At 48.0% G+C, this 23,170-nt stretch overlaps 1 protein-coding gene across 3 annotated transcripts in view; it reads right to left on the bottom strand.

Annotated features, from left to right (window-relative positions):
• The window catches only part of Sirt1 (Sirtuin 1), a 77,890-nt gene that overhangs the window by 41,520 nt on the left and 13,200 nt on the right, over positions 1 to 23,170 (bottom strand). For 2 of the 3 annotated variants that reach the window (XM_075689995.1, XM_075690001.1), the window contains exons 4-5: positions 17,200 to 17,474; positions 10,576 to 10,728 (exon numbers count right to left, since the gene is read on the bottom strand). In XM_075689995.1, coding sequence (XP_075546110.1) covers positions 10,576 to 10,728; positions 17,200 to 17,474 — 428 coding nt within the window. The remainder of the gene's footprint in view (positions 1 to 10,575; positions 10,729 to 17,199; positions 17,475 to 23,170) is intronic. The other variant, XM_075690009.1, reaches the window with a different exon arrangement.

Below are 23,170 nucleotides of genomic sequence, written 5' to 3'. Positions count from 1 at the left end.
GATGAGAGGGTGATCCCTGCTTTCGCATCGCCTGGTTCGGGCACAATGACTGGAAGGAGAGGGTGATCCTTTGCGGTCGCATCGCCGCAGTCGCGCCTGGAAACACCTGGCGGGGAGCGTTGCGGCGACGACGATCGGGCCAAAATGTCTGCCGCCCCGCCGCAGTCGCGCCGGCAAAACCGCGTGTCGCAGGCGAAACGCAACAGACCGCCCCGCCGGGGGAAGGAGATCCCGATGGACAGGGGACTGCATCCGCTGTCCGGAGGGATGTCGCTCGATGATGCTCATAACCGAAGTCGGGCGTCCCTCGACGTTTCTTGAGCGCAGCGCACAGAGAAGGCCTCGTTCTCTCGTTCAGGTTCGCACGGGACACTGCAAAGTGACTTCGGGAGAGTTCACATTTTTGTTCTCGTTCCCGGCAAGCGTTAGAACTACGCTGAAACTCAACCGCTCAGTCAGCAAGCACGGCACAACCCTCACTAAGCCCTGCCAGGCTCTTTCCCCTTTTTATACCACTGCCTAGTTCCTTACAGTAGTCTAGCATCACTCAGAACGCGTCCACAAATTGAAAAATTGCACTAGAAAGCATATCATCACTTTGAAACACTAAACAAAAGCAATATGTTAAAAAAAATCCTGCCTCAGGAAGAAAAACATCAGTAACAAACAATTTTGAGGCTGATTCCTACGTTAGGGGCTTCGACTTAAGCCATCGGCGTTACCGTTGAGACTCCCCTTTTTGTAACGCACCTCAAAGGAATATTGTTGTAAAGCGAGGCTCCAGCGCAGGAGGCGGCCATTTTTGGGAGAGATGGTCTGCAGCCATTGGAGAGGGCAGTGATCCGTCTCAATGATAAACCTCGAGCCGGCTAGATAGCATGACAATTTCTGAACGGCCCACACGAGACATGCACACTCTTTCTCGGTGGCGCTATACGCCTGCTCACGACTAGTCAGCTTACGACTAGCATACAGGACGGGGTGTTCTACTTCTCCCTTTTCCCGTTGGCACAGTACAACGCCCATGCCTCGCTCACTAGCATCGCACTGAACAATGAACCCTTTTGTATAGTCTGGCGATCGTAGCACAGGCTGGTTTGTTAGGGCACTCTTTAGGGCGCTAAAAGCTCTTTCCTTTGTCTCGTCCCAGACGACTGTTTGAGGCTCTGACTTTCTTAGAGCATCCGTCAGGGGAGCCGCGATATCAGAGTACCTAGGGATGTACCTCTGATAGTAGCCGGCGACACCTAAGAACGACCGAATATCGGTCTTTGTGCGCGGTTGCGGAAAGTCTCGCACAGCGGCCACTTTTATTTCAGAGGGGCGGCGACGACCCTGACCAATCACGTGACCGAGGTAGACAACCTCGGCCTGTGCTAACTGGCACTTAGGAGCCTTTACTGTCAAGCCCGCTTCGCGCAGACGGGTTAGCACTGCCCGCAAGTGTGTCATATGCTCAGACCAGGATGCGGAGAATATCGCTACGTCGTCTAGATACGGTAAAGCGAATTCTTGCTGTCCCCGCAACACTTTATCCATGAGGCTTGAAAAACAGTAGGGCGCGTTCTTCAAACCAAAACTCAACACTTTAGGACGGAATGTTCCCATTGGTGAAATGAACGCCGCATACCTACTAGCCTCTTCTGTAAGTGGAACCTGCCAATAACCCCTGACAAGATCTAGGGTGGAAATAAACTGAGCGCTACTAACTTTCTCAAGGCGCTCCTCGATGTTAGGGATCGGATAAATTTGATCCTTAGTGATGGAATTAAGCCTGCGGTAGTCGACGCAAGGACGAGGTTCCTTGCCCGGTACCTCAACTAAAATCAAAGGGGAGGTATAATCACTCTCACCTGCCTCAATAACACCGAGCTGTAGCATTTTCTTTACCTCAGCCTCCATAATATCGCTCTGGCGGGGTGACACCCGATACGCCTTGGATCGTACTGGCTCTGGGGAGGTAAGTTCTATATCATGAGTAAGTACAGAAGTCCTACCAGGCCTCTCAGAGAACAGACCTTGAAACTCTTGTAATAGCTGGTGTAGTTCGGTTTTCTGCTCGGGCGACAGCGGTGCTTTACTGATAAGGTCACTAATGACTTGACCGGTGTCTTCCCTGTTCGTCACTGAGCCTAGTCCCGGAAGCTCGACCGGAAGCTCTTCAGGAACGTTTACCATCATGCACACCACTGCTTCCCTTTGTCTATAAGGTTTGAGCAGATTACAGTGGTAAACTTGCTGTGCTTTCCGCTTTCCTGGCAGACTTACCACGTAGTTAACGTCCGACAGTTTCTGAACAATTCGTGCTGGGCCCTCCCACTGCACGTCTAGTTTGTTGTTTAGCGATGTGCGCAATATCATGACCTCATCGCCCACCTCAAAACGACGGGCCCTGGCTGTCCGATCATAATAAACCTTGGCCCTCTGCTGGGCCTTTGTCATTGCTTCACCTGACAACTCCTGTGCCCTTCTTAAGCGTTCGAGGAGCTTAAGTACGTACTCCACCACGACTGGGTCGTCGCCCCTACCTTCCCATGATTCTCGAAGCATGCGAAGCGGAGACCGAAGCGAGCGACCGTACACCAGTTCAGCTGGCGAAAACCCCGTAGCCGCATGCGGCGCGGTCCTTAAAGCAAACATCACCCCAGGCAGACACAGCTCCCAGTCAGTTCGATGTTCAAAACACAACGCTCTCAACACGCGCTTCATGACGGAGTGGAGCTTCTCAACGGAATTCGACTGTGGGTGGTACACTGAGCTGTGTAGCAGCTTTATCCCACACCTTTCGAGAAAAGTTGTCGTCAAAGCGCTAGTAAACACTGTGCCCTGATCTGATTGGATTTCCGCAGGAAAACCAACTCGCGCAAATATGGACAGTAGTGCATTAACTATCTCAACTGAGCTGAGTTCTTTAAGCGGCACTGCTTCAGGGAACTTTGTCGCTGGGCAGATCACAGTCAAAATGTGTCTGTACCCCGTGGCTGTTACCGGCAGAAGTCCCACTGTATCAATAACGAGCCGTCTAAAAGGCTCCGTAATGATAGGTACCAATTTCAACGGCGCCCTTGATTTGTCCCCTGGTTTGCCCACCCGCTGACAAGTGTCACATGTCCTCACGAAATGGTCTGCGTCCCGAAAACACCCTGGCCAATAGTACTCTTGCAAGAGACGGTCCTTAGTTTTCTTAACTCCTAGGTGTCCGGACCACGAACCCCCGTGCGACAAGCGCAACAGATCCTGACGATAGCATTGAGGAACGATCAGCTGATCGAACTCCACTCCTCTGCGGTCTAGATACTTCCGGTACAGGACTCCACCTCTTTCCACAAAACGCGTAGTTTTCCTGGCGATACCTTCTTTGACATTGCAGCGTATGTTTTCCAGGCTGCCATCCTTTTTTTGCTCGGCTAACAAAGCCGACCGGCTGACTTTTAGCAACCTATCAAGTCCGTCTGACGTAGGCGCGATGAGCAAATCAGTAGATAGCTCTTCTAACTTTCCCGTGTCGGGCGTTTCCTCTCCAGTATCTGGCGCCTTTAACGTTACAGACTCAAGTTTATTCAGTTCGGGCGTGCTCTGAATATCAGCTTGCTGCGCCTCTGACCCTTTTTCATTGTTTGATAACGTCGGCCCCGCAACTACCGCCTTTGCAGCGAGCTCCCGAACCTTCGATCTGGTTAATGCCTGAACACTAGCTTCACCAAACAAAAGCCCCTTCTCGCGCAGGAGGTGATCGGACCTGTTTGAAAATAGGTACGGGTACTGGGGTGGCAGCATAGATGACACTGCCGCCTCCGTCTCAAGCGCTCCGAAAGGTCCTTCAATAAGCACCTTTGCTACTGGCAGACACACGCTATGAGCTTCCACGGCTTGCTTGATCCACGCGCACTCACCCGTGAACATATGGGGTTCTACGTAAGACGGGTGAACTACATCCATCGTAGCTGCGGAATCGCGAAGCACTCGGCACTCTTTCCCGTTCACGAGGAGGTCTCGCATGTAAGGCTCGAGAAGCTTCATGTTCTCGTCAGTGCTGCCTATTGAAAAAAACACAACTTTTGGTGTTGTTTCCGGACACTGCGCCGAAAAGTGACCCGGCTTCTGGCACGTATAACAAACGCGCGCTCGCCTCATCTCGAACCGCTTTCTGCGTTTGGCTGCCGCCGTCTCTTTACGTTTGGTCGGACTGCTTTCACTCGCATCCTCACTACGCGTGTCCCCCTTTAATCTCATGGGCGTGAACCTCGGCCTCTCAAACTTCGAGCCAAATTCACCCTTTTGACCGTCCTTAGCTCCGCGAGCCCGACGCGTCACAAACTCCTCGGCTAGCTCAGCGGCTTTAGCCACCGTACAAACGTCTGGCCTATCCAAGACCCAGTATCGCACGTTCTCCGGTAACCGACTATAGAACTGTTCTAGCCCGAAGCACTGCAGAACTTTATCGTGGTCACCAAACGCTTTCTCTTCTTTGAGCCACTCCTGCATGTTCGACATAAGCCTATACGCAAACTCTGTATATGACTCACTTCTGCCTTTCTCATTTTCCCGAAACTTCCGACGGAACGCTTCCGCAGACAGCCGGTACTTTTTTAGAAGACTCGATTTCACTGTGTCGAAATCCTCTGCCTCCTCTCTATCCAAGCGAGCGACTACGTCGGCCGCCTCGCCGGGTAACAAAGTGAGCAAGCGCTGTGGCCACGTTTCCCGAGAGAACCCCTGCTTCTCGCACGTTCGCTCAAAGTTAACCAGGAACAAACCAATGTCCTCTCCAAGCTTAAACGGCCGCATCAGGTCAGTCATTTTGAACAATACGCGTTCTCCTGCACCGTGTGCCTGACTTCCATTACGAGCGCGTTCCATCTCTACCTCAAGACGCTTCATTTCCAAAGCGTGTTGACGGTCACACTCTTCTTTTTCTTTCTGCTCTTTAAGTTCGCGCTCCTGTTTCTCTTTTTGCTCTTTAAGTTCGCGCTCCTGTTTCTCTTTTTGCTCTTTAAGTTCGCGCTCCTGTCTTTTTGACCTCTCCTCAATAGTCTCAAGGCATTCCGACAGCTCGTCATCCTCAGCCTCTAACTCAAGAATAGCCTTTAGCAGTTCTGGTTTTCTGAGTTTGTCCGAGACATCCAGACCCAACTCTCTTGCAAGCTCCAACAATTTCGGTTTGCGCAACGACTTCAAATCCATGGCTGCTCTGAATGCTGCTTTCTCTACTGCTTACTATTGTCTTGCCGCAAACTAACCCGGCAGCAACGACAACCACAATTACCAGCTCTGTTTCTGACACTAACAAAAGCCTGGCAAAGCTCAGAAGAAGAAAGTCCCGCACTCACCAAACCTCGCAGGCAGGAATTCCGCGCAGTCGTTCCGCTGCAGGCAACCAGTCATCACACAGGGCTCGTGGCACTGCTCCCGGATCGTTGTTGAGCTGCTCAGCATACAGTCAACTGCATCTCTTCGCTGCTGGCCTCCGTTGTCGCGATCTCACCGCTGGCAGACAGTTGTTTGAAGTCGGAGGCGATCTCACCGCTGGCAACCAGATGTTTGGATCGCACCGCTGGTACGATCGGTTGGGAACTCGGCGCTGACGCCCGTGGTTGTACCTGGGTCGCAAGCCCCAAGGGTAGCGTTGGCCTGGCGGCCTGGGGTACAACTGGAAGCATCCGAAGGTCCCGGCAAAGCATGAGTCGACTGGTAACAACAAAACAACTTGTTTATTTTAACATCGCAAAGAGTTGGCGGTCAGGTTGACCGAAGTAGAGAGACGGGAGAGCACTTTACTCAACAGAAGAAATCGGAGCCCTCCCTTTGGCGTCCGGGGGCAGCTGTTTTTATACTCTCGCAGTTGAGGGCAAGAAGGAACCCCTCAATTGACGAGCACGTGATTGTACAATGGGCTAATGGTGACGCACACTGTCGTAGCGCCGCCGGTCGGGCACAAAGACTGGGATGAGAGGGTGATCCCTGCTTTCGCATCGCCTGGTTCGGGCACAATGACTGGAAGGAGAGGGTGATCCTTTGCGGTCGCATCGCCGCAGTCGCGCCTGGAAACACCTGGCGGGGAGCGTTGCGGCGACGACGATCGGGCCAAAATGTCTGCCGCCCCGCCGCAGTCGCGCCGGCAAAACCGCGTGTCGCAGGCGAAACGCAACAGCGTCGAATGTTTAGTGGACCCGAAGCACTCATGCCGACTGAGGAAGGACAGAAGTAGCACATGGCCGGCAGTCAAGTCGAACGCGTCAAACTAAGAGCTACAGGGAAAGAGAAACACATGAGCAGTGTCTGTTCTTCCATGAACTATCGATACTCCCCACAAGCACTGCCGTTCTGAGGGTGTCGCCGTGAATGGAACAGTGGCACTTCAACTATCAACACCACCATGAGTGCTGTGTGCACTGTAAATTCTCTCAAAAATGTTGAAAAAAACCTTCCGAAAAGCAAACAAACACGCAGGATAGTGGAAAGCTACGGGTAGGGCTGGAGAGCAAACATAAAATTGTAACTACGTTGTAGCTCCCCTGATATCTCATTGGTCTTGCTTTTTTGATGTTGCCATATTTTGGTTTTCTGATTGTGATTCTTCTGATTTTCATTTTAAAAAATAGGTCGACTTAATCATGTACATACGATAGTATTTGTTTTCGGGCTCTCCTGTGGTCACGACACCATCATCCACACTCACAAACTCATCAACCGTTGATCTGTCAACGGCTTCCGGAAATTCTGACAGCTCGCTCCAAACTTCGGCAACGCTGGCAATGGCTTCGTCGCACTCTCTGAGTTCTCAGAGTCATCACTGGGCCCATTGAAGCCGGCACGTCTGAAGCAATTTTGAACCATTTGTACACGGCTGCCTCGACGTCTTATATACACTGCCGTGCACGCCCGTCGGGCACCACGGGCACCGGGTCGTTTCTCCGCTTTAGCTCCGATTCCCCCTCATTCTTCAAGATGGTGCTGCGAGTGCTCCTCGGAATCTTGTACGCTGCAGCAGCATCTGACTTCTCACCGCAGTCCGACTCAATTTACGATTTCGAGCTTCATGGCAAAAGGCAAATTCTGCCGCTTCGCGCTAGCCATCACGGCAACACTGCGGTAGAAGGCCCCCAGGGCGCAAACACAATGAACGAGAAAAGCAGTGAGACAACTCATTCTTGCATGACGAGGGCACAAGAGCCTCTGATTGGCTGTCTGAGCAAGCGCTGTGGACGGGCCAGGATAATTTTTTGCAAGGGTGTGTCGACAGCTCGCCCAACATGGCACGGTCACGGTAGGGAGAGCAGGTGGATAGAGCCGTGCCGCCGGACTAAACCACTTTTAAGATGTGTCGGCAGCAGGGGTGTGTGAATATCAAAATTTTCTAATACGAATTGAATAGGAATACTTAGCATTGAATATCGGATCAAATATCGACTAATGATATGCACATGCATTCAATAGCAAGTTGGTTTATTTTAAGATGTTGGAACATTGCAATTACATTGTTACAGTTGAATCCCGCCACAACGAATACCGCCACAACGAAATTTCCGCGACAACGAATAATTTTTTATTCCCCGCGAGTATCCTATAAGAATTAATGGCCTAAATTTCTCTGCACAACGAACCATTTTTGCAGAGCGTTTCCGCTTCAACGAAATTTTCGCGTTCAAAATCGAAACCAAAACTAGTTTTATTGGCGAGAAGTCCAAGTCAAATCCAAAGCCACATTAAGCATGAAATCACGTGATTGCAGTTCCGCCATTTTGGCTTTGTGTCGTGGTCGCGTTGTTCACTCGCTGCCTTTCTCTTCGACAACGACGAGTTTTCATCCGCAGGACACGATGGCAACGCAAGTGAAAAAACGCAAAACTCTTTCCCTTGAGCAAAAAGCTCAAATAATCGCCCAAGCAGAAAGCGGAAGGAAGAAAGCGGCAATTGCTGAAGACTTCGGAATTCCTGCAAGTTCGCTGTCAACGATTCTAGGCAATAAGGACAGCGTGAGAATGGCACTTGCTTCAGGCACATCCTCGAAGCACAAAAAGGTGACGCGGCCCCTCCATGAAGAGTTGGACAAAGCAGTGCATGCGTGGTTTGTGGAAGCACGAGCCAGCAACGTCCCCCTGTCCGGAAGCATCGTCCAGCAGAAAGCCTTGAACTATGCATGCCTACTTGGCATTGATGATTTTAAAGCCAGCATTGGCTGGCTAAACCGTTTCAAGGCCCGCCATAACATCGTTGGAAAAGTGTTGTGCGGCGAGTCAATGTCAGCAGACGTGGACGGAGCAGCTGCTTGGAAGGCGAGTAACATGGCCGGAATTTTAAGCAACTTCGCGCCTGCAGACATTTACAACGCCGACGAGACCGGGCTATTCTACGAGATGTTGCCGGCTAGGACGCTCGACTTCAAGGGGCAGCGCTGTCACGGCGGCAAACACAGCAAAAAACGCATCACAGTGCTGCTTTGCACAAACATGGATGGCTCGGACAAGCGTCCGCCGTTAGTCATAGGCAAAAGTGCCAAGCCGCGCTGTTTTAAGGGAACTCGTAGCCTACCTGTGCAGTACAAGGCGAACAACAAGTCGTGGATCAGGAACAAGTCAGGAATTTCGTTGCTGTCCGAGACGACGATGTTGCAATGGGTTTGCTGACCGAGTGCGAAAATCGCGTGACGGCGTTGCTCGCCGTGAAGCGTAAGCAAACCAAGCTTACAGATTTTTGGCATTAAACGCCTTTGCTGCTGCTTGGGCAATTCTTTCTGCGTTTCACGTCAAATTTTTGCGATAACGAAGTTCCGCGAGAACGAATTTTTTTTCGTGCACCGTGAATTTCGTTATAGCGGGATTCAACTGTATTAGCAAAACAATTAACCTAGTTAGTCTTTATACTAAAAGATTGTATATTTGGCTCATGTTAGGTTTGAAAAATTGAGTAATTTCCACTAGTTGTCTGTTCTCGTCAACCTGTGCCTTATTATACCGCATCAATTTCCCGTAAACTCGGAACCATTTGACCCTATACCAGCCGCCACTCATCACATTTGCGGTCAATCAATAAGCTCAGGACTCAAAGGTGGAACCTGCACAAAAGTGCTCCTTCGTTGTTTGAAAACCTGTGCGCCCCTTGCTACTGAGAGGCTGGCTTTTCTGCACAGCTTGTACGTCCAGTGGCTAAGCTTGTTTTGCAGGCGAAATTTCGCCAGCAGCAGGAAATTATCGCAAAGTTAACCACAAAATCAGACACATTTTCTTATATTAGATTGTGGGGATGCGTGACTCTCGCGCGTCCTCTGATATGTTTTTCCCGCACGGCGCGTCTCCTGTAATCCGGCTTCGCCGCGTGGCCTGGCGCCCGCGGCGGTCGGAGTGGTTGAGGCGCAGTACGAGAGATGGCGCGAGTGTTGCGCTGCTAACGCCGCCGACAGGCGGGGTTACTTGGGCGCCGAAAGACAAGGCGCTTGCGCTCTTGGGTTCGAGACAGCAAGCAGTGCGGACGTGCCGTGCCGCGCATGCGCCGACCCATGCTTCTGCGAGACCGTCTCACGTGGCCGCCTTCGAACGTGCCACCGTTAGCGTGACCGTACACACGAAAGACCAGGCGTTGGGATCCAGCATGGGGCGAACATATTCACTTGCTATCCGGTCGCGGTGAGTCGGACTTCCTAGATTGGTCGCGCGCCCATCGGCATGTTTTGTGGATAGCAACTCGGCCAGCAGGCATTGCTCTATGAAAGGTGCAATAAATGCCCTTGTGATTGTTTGCACTACTGTGTTGTCGTTCCTTTGTCCCAAGAGCATGGGTGTGAGAACCCTACAAGATAGAAATAAACGTCAAGAACCATGTTTGCTCCCTCACAGCCTGCAATATATTCGATTTGTTTCGAATATTCGTATTCAATCGAATATTCAATAATTTCCGTATACCTTGTTTTCCAATTGAATACGAATATTAAAAATATAAAAGTTGATAATATTTCAATTTTTTGAATATTCGCACACCCCTAGTCGGCAGGTTTCCCTGCTGCTATGAGGGAAAGCCAATTTCTGGGAGCAGTTTTGTGCCGCTTGACGTTCGATATATCGGGAGTCACTGCTACTTTTGTTCGATGTAAGCATAATTTTTGCGATATATACTCATTGTAACTATACCGTGCTAAGAAACTGTTCGATATAGAAGATAATTCGATATAAGCGAGTTTGATAGAGTCGGGTTCGATTGTAGTATGACAACATGAAAGTACCATGCAGTAAGCAGGCAATACAAAAGTAGATACACACAAGTAAGAAAAATGATACAGGAGTGAAGCGTCAAGGTGTAAAGATCAAAGTGCAACTAGTTACATTCTACATCTCTTAAAATGCTGGTAAACACCACATTATGGATGTTTGTTTCAAATTACATAAAGTAATGTCCCAAGCTAACCTCACTTTCAAATGGTGATTAAACCATAAGAAATAAACATCTTTAAACACTCTTTCTAGCACATTATTTTAATGTTTAGGCAATCACAAACATAATGAGCACCTCCGCTAAAAGATCCACTAAAAGATGACATGCTTTTCTGGAATAAAAATACATATAACAGGCTATGAGGTTTACCTTGGCAAACTTGAAGAAAGGTCTTGGGTCCTTGCGAAAATAGTGAATATCAAACATAGCCTGGGGATCTGGAAGCGCTGGGAAATCTTTGCTCAAGCGTGCATAAATTCCATTTCGTGAGCGAAAGTCAGGAATTCCACAGGAAACCGAAACCTGTAGCAAAGAGAGAGAGAGAGAGATTTAGCTAAAGTAAACAGCATGCACAATAGTCATGATAGGTGCAATAAAGAGCTTTTGGGTGAGGATCTTGTCCTACAGTAGTTTAATTACAGTCGATTCCAGATACATCAAACTCGGATACAGTGAGACCTCGTTAAACCGCAGTTGGCCGGCGCTCGGAATAAGTACAGTGGAACCCCGATTATACGACTTTCTCGGGACTGCGAAAAAGCATCTTAAAATGCGGGCGTCATAAAATCCTAACATAAATTATGCCTATAAAAATACTACTTATATTGCACGACGGATTTACGAGAAACTTCAATGTAAACTACTAACATACTCTGCAGGGCTTGGAAACCCAAATTACCAAAAAAGTAAATGCGATAAGAATTAATGTTGCAGTACAGGTACTAATCATGCTTTATTCAAACGAACCTTTACGGCACTCCACTGCCCACTGCCGCGATTAACTCATGATTAACTCATTGCTGACACGTGACAATTAGCCATGCAAACAGCACGCAGCCAGGCACGTTCATGCGCAATTAGCTGTAGAAGTGCACTGATGACGGTATGGAACATATCCTTACAGGGTTGTTTGCTACTGCGCTGCTCCATTTCTGCCTTATCCTTAATAGAAATGTGCCAAAGGCATTTCAACATGTCTGGGGCGCACCATAGTCTAACGGCCAGGCAACACAGGCTTTTACAGTTAGCATTGCAATCAGTATATAAAAGTTCAAAGATTATACCACAGAGCATGCGACTTCCGATATTCATGTACAAAAATAAGTAAACTTTTGTACATTTGACACAGCCTTGCAGAAGGAAATTGGTAGGTTTATGCTTTTCACTGCGAGACGTGCAGAGGTTTTATGCCCAACACACAGGCACTCTAAAGTCCTTTAGGTAAGGGGACATCTACTGGAAAGGCATTCAAGCGCAGGGACGCACGATAAAGGAGTATCTCCCTTAAGGCAAAGTTCCTTTGTGGGAAAGGATCTACTTTTCGAGCGGAAAAGGAGTTACTCTCGCACAAAGCGTGCACAACTCGTCAATAGAAGTAAACCTGCCACACAACTAAGGTGCCCCGTAAGTATTTTTTTTTACCTTGCGAAAGTCTTTTCATTTTTAGCGGTAATGCGATTTGTTGAACAGTGAAGATTTACTCTAGCTATACTTTCGAACGCTAGCATCACGTCGCTATTTCCGCCATGTTGAATTCCGGCAGTGTCCTTTCCTGCGTCGTTTTTGATGTATTAGCATTGTGAAACCATCGTTCGCTGTGCACATAGGCCCACCTTCTGCGGTTGGCGGCTCGAGGGGACACTGCCAAAGCAGTCAACATGAGGTATGCTCATGATGAGTGGACATCTGATGTTTTCCACTTTCACCTTGGCTGCATTTATCGCATCTTCAAGAAATCCGAGAGCGACTTCAACTCTTGCTTCATCGCTAGTGTTTCGCTGAGCCATGATGCAAATGCGCAGTTCTGTCAGCAATCACAATTGTACAAATAACACATTGAATAAAATGTGTTACGCCTGCACGCACGAAAGAAGGGACAACAAAGACGTGAAAAAGGACAACAGAAACGTGGCCAGCACCAGAATTATTCTAGTACACTGTAGCATAGCAAAACACCGACTGTACATACTTGCTGGACCAATTTAAATTGCTGCTGAGAGCACAAAAATGCAAATAAAATACTGTAAAAACCCACGCATAATACAAGTTTTTTTCCCTATTATTAGCGTCCCAAATTTTCGCCTCGTACTATATGCGGATCCGAACAAAAATTTAAGACAGAAATTTGGGCTAGAAGTTTTGGTTTCGTTGTCGCTGCGTGGCTATGGCTTGACTTCCTTACTGCTGCATGGCTACGGCTCAGTTTCGTTCTTGCTGCATGACTACAGCATTGTTTCTTTATTGTTGAGTGCGCACCTTGGCAGCACACGTGCAAACCACGCTTCGCGAAGTGCATCTTTTTTACTCTGCATTGAATGACCATGGTGTCCGGACCACGAAAACAGTACTCGGCTGCTTTCAAGAGAAAGGTTATTTTAACCGCACAGGACATCGGCAACAGTGCGGCCGGGAGGCAGTTTGGCATTGACAAGGGAAGCATTCGCAAGTGGCGTCAACAGAAGGAAGCCCTTTCCACATGCAGCGGAACACGAAGAAGCTTTCGTGGCCCGGAGAGTGGGACATTCCCGGAAATCGAACTCGCCCTGACGGAGTTCGTACGCCAACAACGAGCCGCGCATCTAGCTATGAGCGTGGAGCTTATGCAGGCAAAAGCTAAGGAGCTTGCAAGAGAAAAAGGGCTACCGAGCTCCGCCTTCAAAGCGAGCAAGCACTGCATTTATCGCTACATCTGCCGTGCTGGATTTTCCTTACGCAGCTGAACTTTGATTTCGCAAAAGCTGCCCGAATCATTCGAAAAGCTGCTTGTGGCTTTCCAGCACCACATTATTTCGCTGCGCAGGTCCAAGAACTTCCAGCTAGGGCAAATAGGCAATGCTGACCAAACACCGGTTTATCTGGACATGCCATCACCCCTCACCGTGCACAAAAAGGGCTCTAAACAAGTTTACGTCCGGTCCACTGGCAACGAGAAAACGCAAGATACCGTGATGTTGTCATGCACGGCAGATGGACGCAAGCTGCCACCCTATGTCATCTTCAAGCGCAAGACAGTGCCTAAAGGTGAGGAGCTGACCGAAAACGTGGTCATGAGATGCTATGAGAAAGGCTGGATGAACGAGAATCTTGTGCTTGACTGGATAAAGTCCGTTTGGTGTAGGCGGCCCGGCGCACTGTTGTCGTTCCCGTCCATCCTCGTGCTGGACGCATTTCCTGGCCACTTGGCTGACTCAGTGAATAGGCTGTTGCGCGAATCCGGCACTGAACTCGTCGTGATCCCGGGTGGGATGACGTCTCAGCTGCAGCCTTTAGACGTTTGCGTGAACAAGCTGTTCAAGGATGCAGTCAAGCGGTGTTACGCAGATTGGATGCTCTCAGGTGAGCCTGCGGTGACGCCGACCGGACGGCTGAAGCGGGCTTCGCCAGCCACGCTATGCAAGTGGATTGTGGACGCATGGGACAGCATACCACAGGACGTTGTGCATCGCGCATTCAAGAAGTGCGGCATCTCGAACGCGCTCGATGGCACAGAGGATGAGTACCTCTGGGAAAATATGTCCGACAAAAGAGGGCACAGCTGAGGAAGACAGCGATTGAAGTGCGGGGTGCAATTTAAATAAATGTTTTCGTCGAGTTTTCCTTACTCGGATTAAACTTTTTTTTTTTATTTCGCATCCCAAAGATTTCACCTCGTACTACAGTCGAACCCGCTACAACGAACGCTGCTTCAACGAAATTTTCACTTCAACGAAATATTTCCAATTCTTCGTCAGCTAGCCATAGAAGTCAACGCAAAAAGTTCTCGCCACAACAAACAATTTTTCGGGCTTGTTTTCGCTTCAACGAAATTTTCGCTCGGTTGAGCTGGGCTTTAAAATTTGTTTTGCGATAAAATAAACATAGGCCCAATCATCTGCAATTTTTCGTATATCCATGCCGCTTAGGTTCACCGAAAACGTGCGCCCACTGCACCGTCGCCGATAAACAGACTCATAGACGGGCACCATTGTTTGGTGGTGATGACGATGTGTCTAGCCACCTTGCGACAAGGCGAAGGCCCACTTTGCCAAACGGGAGCCACAGCCAATCCGTATCCATCCTAGGTCACGCGATCGCTGGCGCAACGCGGCGATGCAGATTTTCGTTTGTGCTTGTGCATGCTTGCCAGCATGGCGACAAAGCGGAACATTCTTTCCTTGGAGGTGAAGGTGCAAATCATCAGCGAGGCTTCGAGTGGCAGAAAGAAAGAAGACATTGCAGCAGAGTTCGGCATCTCCAACAGCACACCGTCGACAATTTTTAAGTCGAAATACGCTATCACCAGTGCTCTTTCTGCAAGGGTGTCCGCCAAACCGAAGAAGTTGACTCAAGCTGCACACGAGGATCTTGAAAAGGAGTTGTTTAAATGGTTCCTCGACATGCGTGCCAAGAAAATGCCAATCAGCGGAAGCGTGCTGCAGCAAAATGCACTTAACTATGCTCGTATGCTCGGCATCAACGATTTTAAGGCAAGCACAGGTTGGCTGACCCGCTTCAAGGCCCGACACGACATCGTTGCGAAAGTGCTGTGCGGCAAACAAGATGCATCGGCCCCGCCTCGTGCACTGGATGTAATGGACGCTTTTGACGTCATTCGTAATTTCACTGGCGCCCACGATGACGACTTCGCAATGCAGCTGCTGACCGAGTGCGAACATCGCACCACGGCAATGATGACCAAAGGACGGAGGCAAACAAATATGACCGACTTTTTTCGGAAATGAATGACGTTTTGAATGTGCAGTCAAATCTGACAGTGTTTTGGGTCAGATTTCGTCACAACGAAATTTTTCGCGCGTCCCGCGACTTTCGTTGTAGCGCGGTTCGACTGTATGTGCGGGTTCGTTTTATACGCAGGTTTTTACAGTAAACTAATATGCACATTATAAGCCATCAACAACAAAAAAATTTTGGGGGGTTCTACAGTAGCTAAATGTAATCCAAATACGCAGCTTTTTAAAAATATTTTCTCTCTTGCTGCTTTAACAATTGGCGCTATTTTTCTTGCAGCGTTCATCTGAGGAACCCCCTAAGGAAGTTAGTGCGGTGCCATGTGTCATAGGCGCAACTCCTTTCTGCAAAGGGTCCTTCAGAGTAACAAAAGGAGTTTACTGCAAGGGACTTTAGTTTTGTCCGTGTGTCAGAGGTATTAGATAAAACTTCCGATAGGCATATGTTGTATTTCCAATTATTCATATAGCAAACTATTTTGGGATTCCTTTGAGTTTGATATATCCAGGATCAACTGTATTAAGGGGTGACGTGGCCCTTGAAAAACTGAAAAATAGCGAAAAAGACGATTTTTGAAAAACCATATTTTTGGGTTGTATGTCTCATAAACTACTTGTTCTGTAATTATCAGCACCTAATTCAACCGTAAAGTACCAAAAATAACGCTACTTTTGAGGCCACCGCGGCCCAAAAAACAAGCGCAAATGCCGAAATGAAGTCAAACTTCGCGGGCGCGCCATTCCCGGCCCATGCGGCCTGGCCGCGCCATCTTGGTGTCGTTTTGACTGTGGATTCGTTGTCTCTATTTTGCCGCCTTGCAAAATGGCATCGTTGGCGCGGTTGAGGCGCTATGGGCGTTTTCCCGCGATGTGATGCGGAGCGCTGATTGGCCGGAGCAGCGCGTTCAAATCTCGCGGGCTAAAGCACGCCTGCCATTGGCTGCTGCGCGGGCAGCGGCGGCTGCTCAAATCTCGCGGGCTAAAGCGCGCCTGCCATTGTCTGCTGCGCGGGCAGCGGCGGCTGCGCCCTTTGATGCCGCGCTCGCGTCGTTGTTGCCCCTTGCTCTGTACGCCTCAACATGAGCTTGCGCGCTGCTCATCGCCTTGCGCTATCTTTTAGATTATTTGTTCAGCTTTTCTTTTTTCGCTAGTTCTTCACTGCACGCGATGCCGGCAAAGCCCAAGACAGTGCAGATGTTCGGTGCACAGGAGCGCGATATGCGTCTTGTACGAGCATCGAACTTCCGATCTCCCGCAGCGAGTGCCGACTGCGTAGACGCTTTTCAGCGGTGGAACTGTGCTTTCGGCCGTTGCCAGTCGAAAATCCGACACACTGAGTGTGCCTGGAGCCACAAGAGCTGATTAGAAGCTCCGCAGGAGCTTTCTAATAAAAAAAAAACACATGTGTTCAACTTTAAGGCCTGTTTTCTCGGAATGGATTTTTTCGCTAGTAGTGGTGCTGGGGAAGGCGATACCTCAAGAACCACTCTTCAGATTTGTATGCCGTTTTTTTTATTCTGTTCCTGAATGACTTTGCCAGGGGGTAACAGGCTTCTTTTTTTGAAAGCTGGTGCAGTTAATTTATAATAAGCAATTAATTTTTGATGAATGTGGGCATTACTGGCTACATCAAATTCAAAGTTGTCTTAAAAATTTTTGGAGGGGAAATTAAAGAAAAGGGCTCTTTAGCCCCCTGGGATATCTATCAAGGGATCATCACAGTGAATTTCAGCTTCCTACGATGTCCTGGCATTTCTCCAAGCTCTTCCTCAGGCATATACATGAATCACCTAGTTGGACCTCAATAACTCTGGAACTAATAAACATATCTTCATGAAACTATGCAATTCCTCATAGTTCGGTGGTGTGAACGTACCCTGAAAGTTTCATCTGGATATCTTAAAAAATAAAAAAGTTCGGTCTCCAGGGTAGCCTCCTCCCTTAAGTTGATTATCACAGTGCAAACTGTGCAAAAATGCCATTTCCAGAACATGTCAGCTCACTGCCTACATTAGTACAACACCAAAACTTCTGTCAGACTACTCACGCCTGCACCAGTGAGCACAAGGACTCGCTGGCAGGTTCGCAGCAGGTGGACCACATCATCCAGGGTGTTAACATGCGCCAGCTTCGTGCGTCGGGGAGGCTCCTCCTCACTTAGCATGCTGATCAGCACTTTCCACAGGGTAAGCCGATCAAGACTGGGGGGGATCACTGCTCCGTCTGGCAGCAGGCGTTCCAAAAGAGCACGCGGGTCTGCGCCTACGCTCATCTGGCGTTGTACCCAGCCCATTGGTCCTGCATCCACACCATGAGAGTTCTCTGTACAGTCATAAGCACAAGTAAGTTGGTTTGCTGCTAGTAAACATAAATCGGGCAACTCTGAAACCTGCTGCGCTCACAAAACCACAGCATGTGCCTTGTGCCCACAATCACCAAATCAGAGAAAGATCGAATACCTGAGTGGAATCAATGTAAATCACACCACGCGCAATCATTCTTTTGCCTCTGATTAACCCTTTAGGTGCCAAGTACCCTGCCTTACTTGGTTACAATTTTTTTTTCACAAGAAGTGCCGTGGATGAATCTGTCTTGTTCATGTGTTGGGTGCTTTTTCTAAGCGCCGGTAACAGGTTGGGGTCATCCAATCCATTTTAACACTTTGGCAATTTCCCTCTCAGGCCCTCCCCCCCGATGGAGGGCCTACAGACTCCATTCATCCAGCTGAGATATTAATAATGGTGGCATGCAGTCGCCTGCTGCAGCACCCGTCGCGGAAGCGTAGCTTTCATTTGATTGAGTAATCAAGCTCCGAAGATAATTTGCTTCTGGATGAACGCATGGACAGTGACTGAAAGCATTGACAGTGATGGCAGTGTTTTCAGTGCTATAGAGACATACAGTGACTCTGATATCAACGACTTCGATGATAGTTTTGATATGATGCTGCAGTGGACGAAGTTACTACATGGACGGAGCCTGGTTCTTGTTATTTATTATTTTCAAACACAAATTGTGAAATTATTACCCTAATGCTATATTTAGAATCTGCAAAAAATTTGCTTCCAGATGTGCAATTTTTTTAATGTCATTTTCTCAATGCTTTCTTTTGCCAAAATTAATAATTATGGGGTTTTACATGCCAAAACCACGATCTGATTATGAGGGAAGTCATAGTGGGGGGTTCTGGAGTAATTTTTACCACCTGGAGTTCTTTAAGGTGCACCTAATCTAAGCACATGGGTGTTTTTGTATTTCACCTCCATTGAAATGCGACCGCGGTGGCTGGTATTTGATCCCGCGACCTTGTGCTTAGCAGCGCAACACCAAAGCCACTAAGCAACTATGGCAGATTCTTCCCCTTACCCCCCAGCACCTAAAAATTTACCATCACGAGTGTCATGAACAAGCCGAACTTGGCACATTTACCTTGCATTTCTTGATACTCCGAGCAATGCGAACGAATCCTAAAACTGCTCCACAACATCAAACTTGGGCATTATCATCTGTATGTCTTCTGCTTCAAAAGTGTTTCTTCTAGAGAGGAAACCAAAGAAGTGTCTGCGTAGTGTATAGCCACAGCATTCAAAGGGGGTCCAGAAGAAATCTGAGTATGTGCAATGTTTGCAGGAAGACAATCTGCAAGACTATTTCATTCAATATTTCACTAAATGCAACCTCAAAGAGGATGGCTTCCATGGTCTCATGACTGAAAGTGTGGCATTACTTGAAGTGCACAAGTATTCACTGCAACCAACCATTTTTCCGTGCTGCTGGTTTTGCACTCTCACTGTACTGATGGTTGGTTGGTTAGTTTGGGTTTAATGGCACAAAGGCAACTAAGGCCCATGCTGTGCCAGACACAAGACAAAATGAAATGCAACTTTAGAGTAGGTAAACCTGTATTACATTATAGTTGGTGTAAATCACCAGTTTTTTCTAAAAAGTTGAACAGGTTAGCAAATGGCACTAGGGGGTCATCTGCTAGTAATAGGGCAGGGTGTAATGGAGTGTGCAAATTGTATAGGCTGTGTAAAAACCTCCGTCTCAGTGTGTCGATGTGTGGACATGTTATTAGGATATGTATGACTGTAAGAGGTTCAAGGCATTTTTTGCAGGTTGGCGGGTTTTCTTTTCGCAGGAGGAAATTGTGCGTGAAATGTGTGTGTCCAATTCGAAGTCGACACAAGATCACCTCGTAGAACCGTTGCTGGTGACTGCATGATTTCCACTCGCCGATTATAGGTTTAATAAGATGTAGCTTGTTTTCTGTACAATGGTCCCATTCGTGTCACCACTTTGACGTTAAGGCCTTTCTAATGGCACGGATACTATATATGGAAGCACCGTGTTTGTTATGTATTTGCGCGCTGCCATTGATACACACCTAACCGCTGCTTCATTTCCTGGTATACCGACATGGCTTGGTACCCAGCAAAACCTAATTGACCGGCCGTATTTGTTTAATGTTACCATGTTTAAAATATCCCCTATCAGGGGTTCACATTCGGATTTCGCGTGTAGAGCCTTCAGTGTGGTTAATGAATCAGTGTATATGATTGTGTTTTCGTGTTTTTCAGCAATGACCTTTTTAACCACAATCCATAATGCACAGACTTCAGCTGTGTAGACAGAGGCGTGCTGTGGCGAACGAATACTTCTTTCCCAATGTTCTGTTACGGCCCCCACACCCACGTGTTTTTTTGCTTTAGAGCCATCAGTGTAAAATTCCGTGTAATTTTAATATTTGTCCTGTAAAAAGCGGAATTCTTGTATAATGTGTTCGTGTGGGGTGTCTTTCTTCTTTAAATGTGTCAATGTCCAATCACATAATGGTGCGAAATCGTGCCACGGGGGCAAACGCTGTGGTTTTCTCGCAACCTGAAGGACTTCGCGATGAATGTTATAATCCTGAATATACAGTCAACGACCGATTTTTCGGACCCTCTAGGGAACGTAAAAACGTCCGAAAATTCAGGCAGTCTGAAAAAACGAATGCATGCAAAAAAACGCACTTTTTCTTTTTTTATCGGATCTTGAGGTAAAGGGCGAAGTACCAGGCTTCCAAAACCCTGCCAAAGCATCAGTGAAGTGGCTATAAAAAGAGGCGTTCAAAAACTGTGTATGCAGCCGACTGCCGGTTTATTATGTACATTGCATCGTCGGGCAGCCAGTGTTATTGCTGCAGTGGCTTAAAGAACTTGTTGATTGTTGTTTGGACGGCGTTCCAGTTGCATGCGATCATATTCGCCTTGATCTGAGCAAGGGTCATGTCAGCACTGTACAACGATGAAAGAGTCAACAGTGCACGCGTCAACTCGGCGCTTGTAGTCGGCGCAGGCATTGGCTCCTCATTTTCAACATCGGAGACTTCTGAATCCCTCACAACCTGACGGACTATTTCCTCGTCAGTCAGTTCTGCGCAGAAGTCGAGCTCGTTGTCAGCGTCGACAAACTGTTCGAAAGTTATTTCCGTAGGTATGGAAACTCCAGCAGAGCGGAGGTCGTTGATCACGTCGTCCATGGGCGCCGAACTCCTTGCTCACGCCAGCCTGGGATCGGCCGCTCACGACTTGCTTAATAATGGCAGTTTTCTTCTCCATCGTTAACCGACGGTACTGCTTTCCGCGCTTCGGTGCCATCGGCGAGGACGACGAAGACGTAGTGGGGGCCATCCAAGGCCAGCGAAATCCTCAAGTTGCGAACAGTGGAGCTCGCTGACGAGCGTCGAAGCACCTAGGCCTAGCGTCGCAGAGCACGATTGCACAGCACAACCACACACCACGCTAGCCAAAACGTGGCCGGCGTAAACAAACGAAATGGCGCCGCTCCGGAAACTCCGCCGGAGGCGGAAGTGCGGCGATAAACATAGCCAGCGTGGCCAGACCAAATTGGTGTGTGACGGCTAGATTCGGCTAGTTGTGGTTCAAAGCGGTGATATGCTACGGCTGCAAGTCGATTTCCTTCGCAAGAGCGCTGCGCGAGGAGCCAAAGGACCTTCCGTCGCGTCAAAAAGTCCGGAAAATTGGGCGGCGGGCGGTTCGAGCGTCCGAAACTTCAGATGTCCTTATACATTGATTCTATGGGGCTCGTGGCGGTGCCGCGAAGACGTCCGAAATATCAGGCATGTCCGAAAATTTGGGCGTCCGAAAATTCGGTCGTTGACTGTATTCCTCATATCGTAGGACAAGCGGCTTAATCATGTTTGGTTTGTTTGTATAGTGTAAGCGCACGTAAGAGTACGTAAGAAAAAGTTAGCACTCTGCGCTGCTGTAGAGGAGGTTCATTACAGTTAACATACAAACTCTAGACAGGCGATGTTCTGTAAGCGCCACTTGCCAGTCTTGTCAACTGGATCAAGTCGACGGACGTAAGACTGTCTGGCTGAACTGTATATGATGCTACCATAATCTAATATGCTGCGCACCAAAGTACGGTAGATGCGTAGCAGACATACACGGTCAGAGCCCCAGCACTTCCGGGACAGGACTTTGAGGACGTTAAGTGCATTGTTCGCTTTTATTTTAAGGCTCTTTATGTGAGCGAGAAAGTTCAACTTTTTATCAAACAGAACACCCAGAAACTTGTGTTCTTGTTTTACTGGTAGTGTGGCTTCTTGTAGCTTAAGGGTGGGATCTGGTTGTAGGCCTCTTTTGTGTAAAGACAACACTAATAGTTTTTTCATTTGAGAAACGAAAACCATTTTCAGACGCTGTGTTAGTTTAATGTCATTTGAATTTGCCGTTCGCAGGATGTCAGGTTGGATGCACGACACACAATTTGTAGATCATCCACATATAATGAATGCATTACAGAGGATGGAATTACCTTATTGACCGAGTTCATTTTCACCACAAACAATGTAGTGCTTACTACGCATCCTTGTGGCACACCATTTTCCTGGATGAATACACGTGACAGCGCCATTCCTAAACGCACCTGGAATGTTCAGTCCGACATGAAATCGGCTAGACATTTGAGCATTCTACCTCGGATTCCTAAATCTGCTAAGTCCCTTAAGATACCAAACCTCCATGTTGTGTCATACGCCTTTTCTAAATCAAAGAAAACAGTGAGGCAATATTGTTTGTGTAGAAAGGCCACACATATCTTGTCTTCTAGCCGGACTAGGTGATCTGTTGTGGAGCAACCTTTCTTGTATCCACACTGATGGTTATCTAGCCTGTTCTCTGTTTCAAGGACATATGTCAATCTTATGTTGATGATGGCTTCATAGGACTTTGCAAGACAACTTGTGAGTGCTATGGGTCTATAGCTGGTTGCTGTTGTGGGTTTTCCAGCTTTCAAGAAAGGGATAATAATGGCTTTCTTCCACTCTTTCGGCATTTTTCCCATTTCCCAGATTTTATTAAAGAAACAAAGCAAGGTTTCAACTGCATTAGGAGATAGATGAGCGAGCATCGCATAATGTACTCGGTCAGGACCAGGTGCTGTTTTTTTGTCAGTTGTGAGTACTCTATTGATTTCCGGTAGTGTTAAAGCGGCATTATACAGTCTTTCTGAACTTCCTGTGGTCGGAAGCTTTAGTTTTTCTGCTAATTGCTTATGTTTTAGAAATGCAGCTGAATAGTTTACCGAGCTTGATATATCATGGAAGTGTTGCCCTAATATGTCCGCTTGTTCTTCTATATTTGTTTGCGCGCCTGGAGGTGATAGTATGGGGATAGTGTAAGAAGCGTAGTCGCCTCTAAACTTACGAACGTGATCCCACATTCGTTTGGGTGTTATTGAGCTATTTATAGACGGGGCATAATTTTTCCAGGACTATCTTTCGGCTTGCCTGCGTGTGTACCTGGCTTTCGCTTTTGCTTTTTTGAAAGAGAGTAGGTTGTGTTGGGTATCGCCGAAAGATACCCCATGCTTTGTTTTCTTTTTTTGTTTGTGTACATTCCTTCGTCCACCAGGGTTTCAGGTTTTTTCTTAAAAGCCAGAGGAGTGTGGGATTGTCTGTACTGCTGCAGCGAGTATGCAGGCGGTAATCTTCTCATTCATATCAT

Source organism: Dermacentor variabilis, chromosome 1 (assembly GCF_050947875.1).
Source record: "Dermacentor variabilis isolate Ectoservices chromosome 1, ASM5094787v1, whole genome shotgun sequence".
Classification (NCBI taxonomy): domain Eukaryota; kingdom Metazoa; phylum Arthropoda; class Arachnida; order Ixodida; family Ixodidae; genus Dermacentor; species Dermacentor variabilis.
This window is presented reverse-complemented; position numbering and strand designations above follow the sequence as displayed.